The sequence below is a fragment of the Palaemon carinicauda genome, chromosome 16, assembly GCF_036898095.1.
Source record: "Palaemon carinicauda isolate YSFRI2023 chromosome 16, ASM3689809v2, whole genome shotgun sequence".
Lineage (NCBI taxonomy): Eukaryota > Metazoa > Arthropoda > Malacostraca > Decapoda > Palaemonidae > Palaemon > Palaemon carinicauda.
The window spans coordinates 47,783,510-47,796,248 of NC_090740.1; the positions used below are offsets into that span (position 1 = coordinate 47,783,510).

At 38.0% G+C, this 12,739-nt stretch overlaps 1 protein-coding gene across 1 annotated transcript in view; it reads right to left on the reverse strand.

Annotated features, from left to right (window-relative positions):
* LOC137655293 (uncharacterized) overlaps positions 1 to 3,144 on the reverse strand; it is a 46,896-nt gene extending 43,752 nt beyond the window's left edge. The window contains exons 1-2 of the mRNA XM_068389179.1: positions 2,857 to 3,144; positions 2,338 to 2,521 (exon numbers count right to left, since the gene is read on the reverse strand). Of these exons, the coding sequence (XP_068245280.1) occupies positions 2,338 to 2,521; positions 2,857 to 3,144 (472 nt within the window). The remainder of the gene's footprint in view (positions 1 to 2,337; positions 2,522 to 2,856) is intronic.
* Between the last annotated feature and the right edge of the window lie 9,595 nt (positions 3,145 to 12,739).

Here is a 12,739-nt window from a genome sequence, read left to right on the forward strand (position 1 = left end):
GGCACCGCCTTCCCGCAGAATCCTCAGGCGGGGAAAATAACGCCAAGCGAAGGTCGCAAGTGACACATACACTTGCAGGACGTAACAAGCGAGGTGGCTATCGCAGGTGACAAAACCCCTGCATATGTAGTCCGTGATCCAAAGATGTGTACAATTTTCCACGGGTCGCTCAAAGACACCAGGGAAATAATCTTCCAAAGGCACAATTCCTTATGAGGGAATAAAAGAGGCGTCTACCAATGGCTGCTGAATTAGGATACACGTCTGTGATCAAGGCACGGTCCGAACTGAACATTCCAGGCAGCAGTAGTCTCGTCCACGGCTCTCACTAAACACCAAACACTCGGAAAAAAAAATAAACAAAAGAGTTAATGGCAATTCACTAATTAACGATGGAGGAGGAGCGAAGGTTATCACCGAACTCTTATGAAAAAGGCAGTTAACATTTACTCCTGCCGAAGACCGAATTTATTTATAAACAATTAAATAACCTACTTTAACATAACACCGTTATATGTCATTACTTCTAATCATGAAGTATGTTAGTGCTTCCTGCCCCCTACAGGGAGGAGTCATCCTAGACTCAGGTAAAGTCTCAAAGTTTGCATATTTCATATGACCAACCTAGCAGTCAAGTGGCATACGGGTCTCACTGTATGCCTTTAGCCAAAGTTGGTATTTTAAAAGAACAAAGGGCACAAAAGCCACCATAGCATCTAAGGTAAGTCAGCTCAGCTGTATATCTTAACAGGTAAGTTTATATCCATATCGAAACAAGGTAAACATGACAGAAAAGGTTTCCATACGTTTAGGAACAAAGTTACTATCGCTGTTCAGTGTTATTATGCAGAATGATAAGGAATAAAACTAATGCTCGGACATAACTTTATTTTTATATGTTTGGGGCGAAATAAGACTCAGAAAACCAATTAGACATTTATTGGCAATCAATAAATGATAATTCAGCATACATATCATAATAACATACAAAATGGAAGTGAACAAAATTTCAAAACAGAAAATACAGGCCAAATCAGAAATATTTTTTTTATCTGAAAACAAAAGTTCATGCCACTCATTGAAAATTCAGTAATTTTCTATTACTTTTCTGAGAAGTCTGTCTATTTACACTTGTGTAAGAACACACAGCACTAATGTTAAGTCTATGATTCTTCACCTTTATACAGTGGAACAGTACATAATGTCGCCTTCATGACATTTCACTTACCACGCTGCACTGTAATGTGCCAACATGTACACCCTATAGAATTATAGTCCCAACTAATTCACTGTTCCTCGCAGCACTAAGCGACAGGTTTTAGAACACTACCTGCCACCACCACATATCTCTTTAATTCTTCCACTTGCTTTGCATAGTCCTTAAAAAAAAACTTTGCATAACTTCCATCCAGTATACAAGCATAGTTGCTTGAAATCCATGAACTGGAAAAAATTTAACAATGAAGCAATTTTCCTAGGATCATGTCCTGCTGGTGTACTGTCAGGATCCGCTCTGTGAATGAAGTAGGTGATCTTCGCCCATAGTTGTTTCAGGGATAAGTTTGAGCCCGATGTTTCTCCTTTAAAGGGCTGTCCTCTCCTGAAGTCTGAACTTCTACGAAGATAGGCCTTAAGACACTCTACTGGCTACAGCGAGACATTCCTTAAGAGGGCAGATTCTCCAGGGGCCCCACCTCTTGGTGGGTAGCTCGTTCTTGGCGAGAAACGTTGGGTCAGGAAAAATATTCAGTTCTCCCACTTCAGTAAACTGGATATGGCCCTCTTCCCGAGAAAGGGCCACTGTCTCACTAACTCTAGCCACTGAGGCTAGAGCAAGCAAGAATATAACTTTATGAGTCATATCTTTTAGAGAGCAATTCTCGTTGTCCAACGTTGAGGCAAAGTGTAGTGCCTTATCCAGGGATCATGAAATGGGCTTTGGAGGTGCTGCAGACCTAAGCTTAGCACAGGCCTTAGGATCTTGTTAAAGATTTCATTAGAAAAGTCTACCTGGAAAGCGTAAAGCAAGGGTCTAGTCAAGGCAGATTTACATGTAGTTATCGTGTTGGCTGCTAAACCTTGTTCATGAAGATGGAAAAAGAAAGATAAACAAAAATCTGTTGAGATTTCTTTTGGTTTTCTTGCCTTGACAAAAGTAACCCACTTCTTCCAAGACGACTCATATTGCTTTCTGGTAGATTTAGACCTAATATTCCTCTAAGAAGTCTATACTTTCTTTCGAGATCCCAAACCTTTTTATCACCGCTAGGGAGAGAAAATCATGATATGAAGGTCTTGGGCTTTCTGTAATGAAGCAAAGCCAGTCGACTTCTGTACCTGTTGAGACAGAACTGGGTCCGGCAGAGGAATTAGCCTCAGCTGCAATTCCAATATTAGAAGGAACCAATTGGTCCGGGGCTACTTGGGAGCCACTAGCGCTGCTGTTCCTTAGAAAGACCTCAGCTTGTTGAGGACCTTCATCGGCAAGTTGGTTGGAGGGAACAGATAAATCCGGGACCATCTTTTCCAGTCGAGGGACATGGCGTCCACTGCTTCTGCTAGAGGGTCCTCGTATTGGGCCACATATCGAGGAAGTTTCTTGTTGTCACTCGTTGCGAAGAGGTCGATCTGCAGTTCTGGGATTTGATGTAAGATGAAGGAGAATGATCCTGCTTCTAGGAACCATTCTGACTCTATTGGCGTTAGCCTGGATAGAGGGTCCGGCGTCACATTGCGGAACTCTTGGAGATAAACTGCTGATAAGTGCCATCTCTTCTTTTCCGCTAAGCAGAAGATGGCCAACATTACCTGGTTGAGGTGAGGTGATCTTGAGCCTTGACGATTCAGACATCTCACTATCACCTTGCTGTCCAGAATCAGTCTTATATGGACTGCAGGGAAAAGGAATAATTTCTTCAGTGTGAGGAAGACTGACATGGCCTGTTGGATTATAGTGGTCTCTTGAGAGATCCCGCTATCTCTCTCCTCTTCTTTTATGGAATTGAGAGGTGATGTGACTGTGGGTTCCAATGCATACCTAGACATTGGAACTTCTGAGCTGCAATTAGTTGAGACTTCTTGGTGTTGATCTTGAATCCCATATGTTCCAGGAACTGGATCACTTTCTTGGATGCTTGCATACATTTCGTCTCGGATGCTGCCCACACCAGCCAATCATCCAGTTAGGTCATCATCTGGACCCCTTCTAGGCATAGTTGTTGAACGACTGCATGTGCAAGCTTCGTGAAGATCCTTGGGGCTATGTTGAGTCCGAAGGGCATGGCTCTAAAAGTGTACTTTCTTTTTTGTAGCCTGAATCCTAGGTAGAAGGAGAGTTGGCGATTGATCGAAATGAGCCAGTAGGCATCTGCCATGTCTATGGAGACTGTGTATGCCCTTTTGGGCAATAGGGTCCTTATGTGTTGAAGGGTCAGCATCTTAAACTTGTCGTTTTCTATGAACTTGTTGAGTGGTGACAGATCCAGAATGACTCTGAGTTTGTCTGAGTCCTTCTTGGGAACAAAAAACAGCCTTCCTTGGAACTTGATGGACTTTGCCCTCCTTATCACCCATTTGCTCAAGAGTTCTCGGGTATATTCTTCCAGAACGGGGGTGGAGTGTTGGAAAAATTGAGGGAATGATGGTGGAGCTGTCTTCCAGCTCCAACCTAGTCCGTTCTTGATTAGGCTGTGGGCCCAGGGATCGAAGATCCAACAATCCCAGAATAGTCTTCCTCCTACCGGAAGCATCTCATTGCTTCTGGTGTGCGGAGGGCTTGCCTCCTTGACCACATCCTCCCCTACCCCCTCTTCCTCCTGAGGGACGTCTAGAGGAACCTTTGCCTGACCCTCTACCTTTAGGGTGAAAGATAGTGGTCTGCCTCTCATTGGCGGGATAGAAGGCTGGTGATTGAGTCACCACCTGCTGGGGTAACATCTGGTAGGTGGGTTGGGGCTGTGCCACCATCTGAGGTGCCGGGGTCATTGGAAGTTGCTGTTGTTGTCTTGCGGGGCGAGAGGGCAACCTTGACCTCTTTGTCTTCCGTTTCGGTTGGGGACCTTCATCCGGGGAACACTTCCTTGTAGCACACATACCCCACTTCTTGAGAGGAGATTCCCATTCTCCGTGGCGGCCTTGTCGACTATCTACTTGTCCCCTTCATTCGGGAAGAGGTCCTTCCCCCAGATATTGGAAGATATAAACTTCCTGGGTTCTTGTCTAACCTCAGCCGAGGCAAACAAGAACTCCCTACAAGCCCTTCTAGCCCTAACAAAGCTATAGAAGTCTTTAATTAGGGTTGCCAAGTGTGTTTTGGCCCCGACCATGAACATATCTGGGGACCTATGTTCACTGGCCATTGCCTCCAAGGTAACCTGGAGGGACAGAGAGGCAGCCAGCCTATCCTTCGTATCCTGCCCCCTATGCAGGAGAAAATCAGACAACTTGGGGAGGTTCTCGCTGAACTGACGTCCAGCGATATCCACCTCCAACTTCCCGACTGAAAAGGTAAACTGAATATCTTTCCAGTCCTTATGATCCGTGGGCAGGGCTAGGAAAAGGGGCCTACACTCCTCCAGTGTAGGGCAAAGTCTCCCAACTTTCACTGGTTTGATCACTGCCTTGAACCCTTTTTCCGCAAAGGGAAAGGCCATTGTCGCTGGAGCAAGAAAGGAAAGGTGTTTTTTACTCAGGGCTGGCACCTTACAATTAGTGAAGCCCTGTCCTTCAGACTCCTAGCCAACAAAACTTGAACCGTTGTATGGTCAAGCACTATGACCTAATTTGCCTCTGTCTACTCTTTGGATACAGGCTCTGCCTTTAGACGAACAAAGCAGTCGGGATAGGACTCAAAGCTGGGCCAGAAATTGATGTCCTCGATAAGGATGGCTTCTAGCTTTTCTGAGATGACGATCTTCCCATTCGTGATTGGCATGTACTCGGCATCCCTCCATGGGTTTACCTTAGAGAACGAGGGAAGATCCTTGACGTTGAGTCTCTTATGAGAACCTCGGGAAGCTGTAAGCTGGTGAATCTCCTTCCTTAGCTCAGCTTCCTTTTTTTTACTCGTCTTTTGGAAAGTCTCCATCATGGCCATAATGGCAGACAGGGTCCCATCTGACGCAGCAGGTGGAGGAGCGGAGGACGTAGAGGGCACTGGTTCTGTGGCTGGAACGGACAAAATGGACACCGTTTCAACTTCATCCTCTTCTGTCTCCGGAGCCAACGTTGACTTCTCTTCTTGACCTTCAGCTAGAAGGCCCTTTTTGTGGCTTCTTATACCTCTGTCATCCTCTCGTCGTCTAGATGGATGTCCTTCATCGCATCCAAGACATCCGTGTCAACGGAAATCTGGACGCAAGGGATCTCAGGGTGAGGCAGTGGAATAACAGCATCTGCAGAGGCTTTAGGGAGCAGACAGGCCCTCATACGCTAGTTTGGGATGTAAGGCCCCGTGGCATTTTTATGGAAGCCACGAACCCATCTGCGCAGCCTATTCCGAGCTGCATCCCTTGACTCCGTTGCCTTGAGGTCTTCAAAGGCCTCACTAATCAAGGCTTTGCACATGGTACATACTGGGGGGTCCCAATATTTGCGGGGTCCCTTGGTGATGGAACAGTGGGAGTGTGCCCTACACTCCAAGTGGCCGCAGAAGTCCCTGCTGCGAACATTGCAGAAAACACTGCCACACTTCACATGGTCCTCCTGTAAAGAGAGGAAAATAAAATGAGTATTAGGTAGTTCATCTCACTAGAAAAAATCAAAGATATTATTAATAATATTTTCCATTTTATTTTATTGCATATACCTTAGGATAGATAAGCTAGCAATGAATTAGGAAAGACACATACGTGTTTCCCGCCCAGCCAATTGCTGTGACCTCCCTCTATATTAAAGCCTAGGGTTATCCTCCTCAGGAGGCCCATTGGAAGAATCTAGACTATAAGGATAGATGCATGTAGCTTACACCAACTTCCAAAAGGATTAATAATGAGGGTCATTGGTAACTGATCATCTATCACTATATGGAAAAAGAATTTCTTTCCTTATCTTATCTGGTCTCAACAATAGACTGTGCCTGGACACACAGAGTATGTTGGAAATTAAACTACTGTATACTTTTATACCCTAGTTTTTCTGTTTGCAGTATGATATATACTGTAAATATACTGGCTACTGTATATACATATACTGCAGTTACAGCCGGCATGTTGCCGGCAAGGCTAACACCTAAGCACAATTCTACTGGTACAACATCGACTGAAATGGTGGCCGGCAGCCCGCCAGATCTCCGGCGGCTTGCCCGTCGTCGGTGGGTCACCGGCTAACGCCGTACTAGCCCAATCAGCATTCTATGTAACAGGTGGTGGTCGGTAGTCAAAACTCAGCCGGCTTTTGCCGGTTAAGTCGGTTGTGTCAGCAAATCATTGGCTGTCAGCACACAATTCTAGCCAGCCTCTTGCTAGCAAGGGGAGTGGCTGGCAGCCGCTAGTTAGGTTAATACCTAGTGGCACTAGCCGATAGGGAGAGAGAAAGCAAGGAATGAAGGATGTTGTAAGAGTACTATCTCACTTCCTTTCTCCAGAATGAGGGTTCAAATGAAAGGGAAGAATATAAGATAACCAGACTTCCACCCATCCACCTTCATTGCAGGTCACTACCGGACACAGGTTGTGAATGGAAGTCCAAGAGAGGACTGAAGGACACTCTATAGCAAAGGGATCTTCTGCCAGCAGCTGGTCCTGCAGACCCAGCTATCCCAGAGCTTGTCTCCGAAAGGGAAAGCTGAGTGCTAAGCCATACAAGCAGAAGCCCGAGCTGGCCCTACAATCCGCCGGCAAGCGGTAAGATTGCAGGACGACGGCCAAAGGGTTGTGATGGCCTAAAGGACAGAGGGGGGGAGGGAAAATGATCCTGTATAGGGTGTGAGAGGAGCCAGTAGGTTGCCGGTCCTACCACACCCTATGGAAGCTCTGTTTTAGTATCGGCGCCATCCTAGGCAGTGAAAATCTATCTCTAGCCTAGGGTCTTCCAATACAGTAAAGGGGCCGGCACCATCCTAGGCAGCTTCAGCCTAGGGTCTGCAATCACAAGACTAGTCTACTAGACCGTAGGGAGAAGGGTGTAAATCTCATGACCCTTTCAAGTGCAAATCTAGGAGGCTAAGCCTCCTATGTCGACAACATGAATCGACAGGGAAAACTCATTCACCCTACCAATCAGCTGCTGGCACAAGGGAGGTGCAGAAAAAACCCTAGGCTAGTCTTGCCTGAATGACAACTCGAGGCAGACCAACTAGGGTTGTAGCCAAAGGCTACACTCAGAGGGAAGGAGAGATTACCCTATACATGAGGGTAACAGGGGAGTATGTATAAAAGTATACTAAAGCCAATACGCTATTAGCCTAATGGCAGAGAGATCGACTACCTTCAGTCATCGAAGCTCTCTCGTATACTATCTAAGAAGAGGAAATATTATATGCAATCAATATATCATAAATATATAAATTGCCTTAAATCTTCATTTGAGTTTAATAACACCAAGAAATCTTATTATATCATGCATGAAAGTACACTAGAACGCCTAGGCTAGGAAGCCTAGCGTAAACAAGATCGGCTACCTCAATTGCCGAAGCTAATGCGAATACAATTTGCATAATATAATTAATTCCTAGCAATGAAGACTAAATAGCTAATTTCATTTATGCTATTATACCGAGAAATTCGTTCTAACTAACTAAATAACACAGGCGTTACGGATGACAGCGCCGAAGACGCCTCCGGTTCAGGCAATAGCTCTGCCAGAATTTAACTTAATTTTGACTTTAATTTTCACTTTATAGCCTGGGCTAATTTATACAATCTAATAATCAAATACTTTGCTTTCCAAAGGCCGAAGAAGCTGGACATTGCATGATAAATCAAAAGAAAAACTGAGAGAGCTACCGGGAAAATCACCGAGGAGTTCCCTACAGATAAAGGAATAAAGATGGCGGCAATGGTGGCGCCATCTGAGAACTCAAACAGTAATGGAGGAAGGGAACCTTATTAACGGTTCCTCTTTTATTTTACCACTTTTCCTCCTCGAAGCGTAAACGTTATGCAGGGTACAGATTGCTATGTGGCGTGTCAAGAATATGTCCCGAGATATTATGCAATATTATTTAAGGAAACTTTAAGGATATTCGCGCCAGGAGTTAGAATTCTGGACACCTGATGTTAAATTCTCTGGGAATATCACTGGCCTGAGCCCAGATATATATATATATATATATATATATATATATATATATATATATATATATATATATATATATATATATATATGTATATATATATATATATATATATATATATATATATATATATATATATATATATATATATATATATATATATATATATATTATATACACACACACACACACACATATATATATATATATATATATATATATATATATATATATATATATATATATATATATATATATATATATATATATATACATATATATATATATATATATATATATATATATATATATATATATATATATATGTATATATATATATATATATATATATATATATATATATATATATATATATATATATATATATATATATATATATATATGTATTTATATATACACACATATTTATATATATATATATATATATATATATATATATATATATATATATATATATATATATATATGTATTTATATATACACAAATATTTATATATATATATATATATATATATATATATATATATATATATATGTATTTATATATACACAAATATTTTATATATATATATATATATATATATATATATATATATATATATATATATATATATATATATATGTATGTATTTATATATACACAAATATTTATATATATATATATATATATATATATATATATATATATATATATATATATATGTGTGTGTGTGTGTGTGTGTGTGTGTGTGTGTGTGTGTATGTGTGTGCAAGGCCATTGTTCCTTGACAATGCCCTTTGTATCATGGTTAACGCCCAGCTAGGAAGGGATTGTCATTAAGAATGTATAGCCATACATATGAAACAATAAGATAGAACCTTTCTAAATTAATGAGCTCTAAGGATAACAATAAAAGTAAAAAAGCATTTTCATATGTGCCGCATTTCCATTGATCAATGCGTATAAGTAGTAATAAATGCATTTATCATTAACTAGGAATTTAGGTATAAGAAAGTATTCCCATTATCTATTACCGAATAATTCTTTGACTGGACTTTTATCCGTTCCATAATAACATATGATAGTCGTGAACCTTCTGAAATGCTTTCATTTATTCAGAATTCAATCCAAGTAAATTGAAGGCCAATAAAGGTAAAACTGGTGGAACTGAAGATATTATTTCCCCGACAATTTTTTTGTTATCATTATTCTTAATTTGATTAATAGCAATACATTTCTTCCTCTTCTTTTTGTAATAATAATAGTAATAATAATAATGATAATAACAATACTACTACTACTACTACTACTACTACTACTACTACTACTACTACTAATAATAATAATAATAATAATAATAATCATAATAATAATAATGATAATAATAATAATAATAATAGTTATTATTATTATCACCATTATTATTATTATTATTATTATTATTATTATTATTATTATAATAAAAATAATAATAATAACTATTATTATTATTATTATTTTTATTATTATTACTATTTTTATTATCACTATTATAAATTTTTTTATCCCTATCATCTAATAATAGTAAATGGACGAAATTTAATAGTAGTAAAACTTGCTGAACTTTATACAAAATATCTGCAAGAAAGCTCTATATCTACAGCTCACAAAAAACTCTACCATTATACTAATTCACAAAAAAATGGATCAGAAAACCATTGAAAAATAACGCCGAATAAATCTACTCTTAATAATATATACAATATTTTCTTAGATCGTATTAGGCCGAATAAAAAGACACCTAGACTTTAATCAACCTAAAAGGAAAGTAGACCCTAGAGGTATGTATCAGTCAAATGACCATATTGGTGTAATTACTCATGAATGGAAAAATCAAAAGACTATGAAAAAACACTGAATATGGACTTTATAGATTATGAGAAAGTTTTGATTCTGTCAAAGCTTCAGCAGTAATGAAAGCTCTTCAAAGACACGGAATAGATGAAACTCATATTAGAACACTCGAAGATATACAGTGAGTACATCATTCTTAAAATTTTATAGAGATATTAAGAAAATTCTGATTGAGAAAGGAGTTAGACAAAATACTTACTCTCTCCTAAATTTAGCACAGTCTCTCCTAGAAGTATTTTTCTAAATTTTAGATTGGGAAAATGAAGGAATTAAAATTAATGGAGAATACCTTAACAACTTAAGATTTGCAGATGACATAGTTCCGTTTAATTAATTATGGAAGGAATTGTATAAGTCGGTATGGGATTTCAAAAGAAATAATGCTCAATGAAAATCCAGAGAGACAAAAAATAAAGATTATGCACGAACCTCTAAAAATGGTCAATCAATATAGGGTAGTGTTTAGATATAGCTGTGCATTAAAAATAGGTATATTAAGAATAGCTTTGGAAATGGTAATAATGTAATATAAAGAATTAATATTTTTTGCATATAATAAAAATACCAGTATGTTTCATACTGGTGTTCTTAGCATATATTAAAAATACCAGTATGTTTCATGCTGGTAAATATTTTTTTAGGTTTGGGAAACATTTAAGTTATGTTTTACTTAAAATACCTTTTATATTATCAAAACTTTTCTCTTTTTTTAATCCATTTATTTTAGGCTTCTGAAACCTACAATTTTGTTTTTCATCAATCTCAGGGAATCCTTCTATTGATCTTTTCGTCAATTTATAGATTGATTTTACCAAAGTAAATTCTAGATCTTAGGAATCTTCTCTTCTACTCACGTTATCTTATATCTTAGAAATCTCCAGTTCCGTATTTTATATAGGAATCAAGGTCTTCATGACTTTCAGTCTAGTTTACATCTGCTAAATTGTTACTTATTCTTTTATCTATCCATTTTCCTTACCTGAAAAACATTTTACGTAAGTTTTTAATTATCTGTTTTCTTTTTCAGACCAATTTCATAGATAGATAGATAAATAGATAGATAGACAGATAGAAAATGAAAATAGATATTCTTCTAAAGCTCACCCCTCGAGAAACTAGATACAGTTACATCTCATTGCGTCAACATATCCTGCGGTGCAGAATATGTTTAGAAATCCCAGATGAGATTTGCAAATCAAACATAGATGCTTTTGCCTGGGAACCATCCTGCAACATTTCTGCGAAAACTAACGGTAAATAAAAAGGTTTTTATAATCAAGGGACCTTTTTTCACCTTTTTCAGACCTGATGGAGAAATAGCAAAAAATGGAAACCAAAAATATGAATCATCAGAAGATTTTAACTACGGAAAAGATCTAATCATATTTTCATTCTTGGTAACAGCGGTGACAATTTGAATAACGAATTTTAACCCCTTGTCAAATTATCGGCAAAGCCTCCCTACTATATTCGAATATTTACATTGCTATCTTTCATAGATTTAGATTTAGGTTTTAATGACAAAATAACATACAAACCATACATTATTACATAAGAATAATATACAAATATTTTGTCCAACATATAGCTGATATTCAAGAGTTAACCACTATTCAATACAATATTTAATTCATGACATAAAGGAATTCACTAGAATAATGATAATAATTATAGGTTTCATTGAGAAACCTGACATCTTAAATCAGATAAAAGTAATGCAATAGAAAACCATGCTTAAACTCTTACATTGGTGTAATAGATCTAACTCTTTTGAAATCTGTCATGAGAATTATAGACTAGTTCAGAATACCAATTACACTTGAATTCCTATAAGTGAATATTGTGATTGATATCAACATAGAACAATTTGTGATTGATATGACTAATTATAGATATTTTCATTATTAAAATCTATTATTTATTCATGAATTATTCGAACCAGCTTTAAACCATTTAAAAGTACATGGATTTGAATTTAGAGTACAAGACTTAACAATGACACTTTTTTGCAGTTCTCTTTTCATTCAATGAATATTTATTTGTCATATTTATTTGTTTTCATACTTCTATTAATGAATCCCTCTCTAACATGAACATTCACTTAATTGGTATATAAAGGCAGCACTAAAGATGTAAAATATTAACAACAAAATAATAAAGAATATACGAATCAAATTATGAATTATTGTTACATTTGACGTATATTAAGAAATATTGCTTTAGCTTTTAGGTTAATTGTATCAAACAAATGTTTTAGTAGTGAGTTTCAATGTAATGAGTCTTTCTTAGTGAAACGAACAGTATCGTTTGTTGTCGTGGAGGATCGATTTTTATGTTTACGAGAGAGAGAGAGAGAGAGAGAGAGAGAGAGAGAGAGAGAGAGAGAGAGAGAGAGAGAGAGAGAGAGAGGGGGGGGGGGGGATATTAGTTAGTGTATTGATTGTCTATAGCAAGAAAGACTGAAGATTGTCTCTAAAAGGACACTCCAAAATTAGGCCATTGTTCTCTAGTCTTGGGTAGTGCCATAGCCTCTGTACCATGGTCTTCCACTCTCTTGGGTAAGAGTTCTCTTACTTGAGGGCACATTTGGACAAATGTTTCTCTTTTATTTC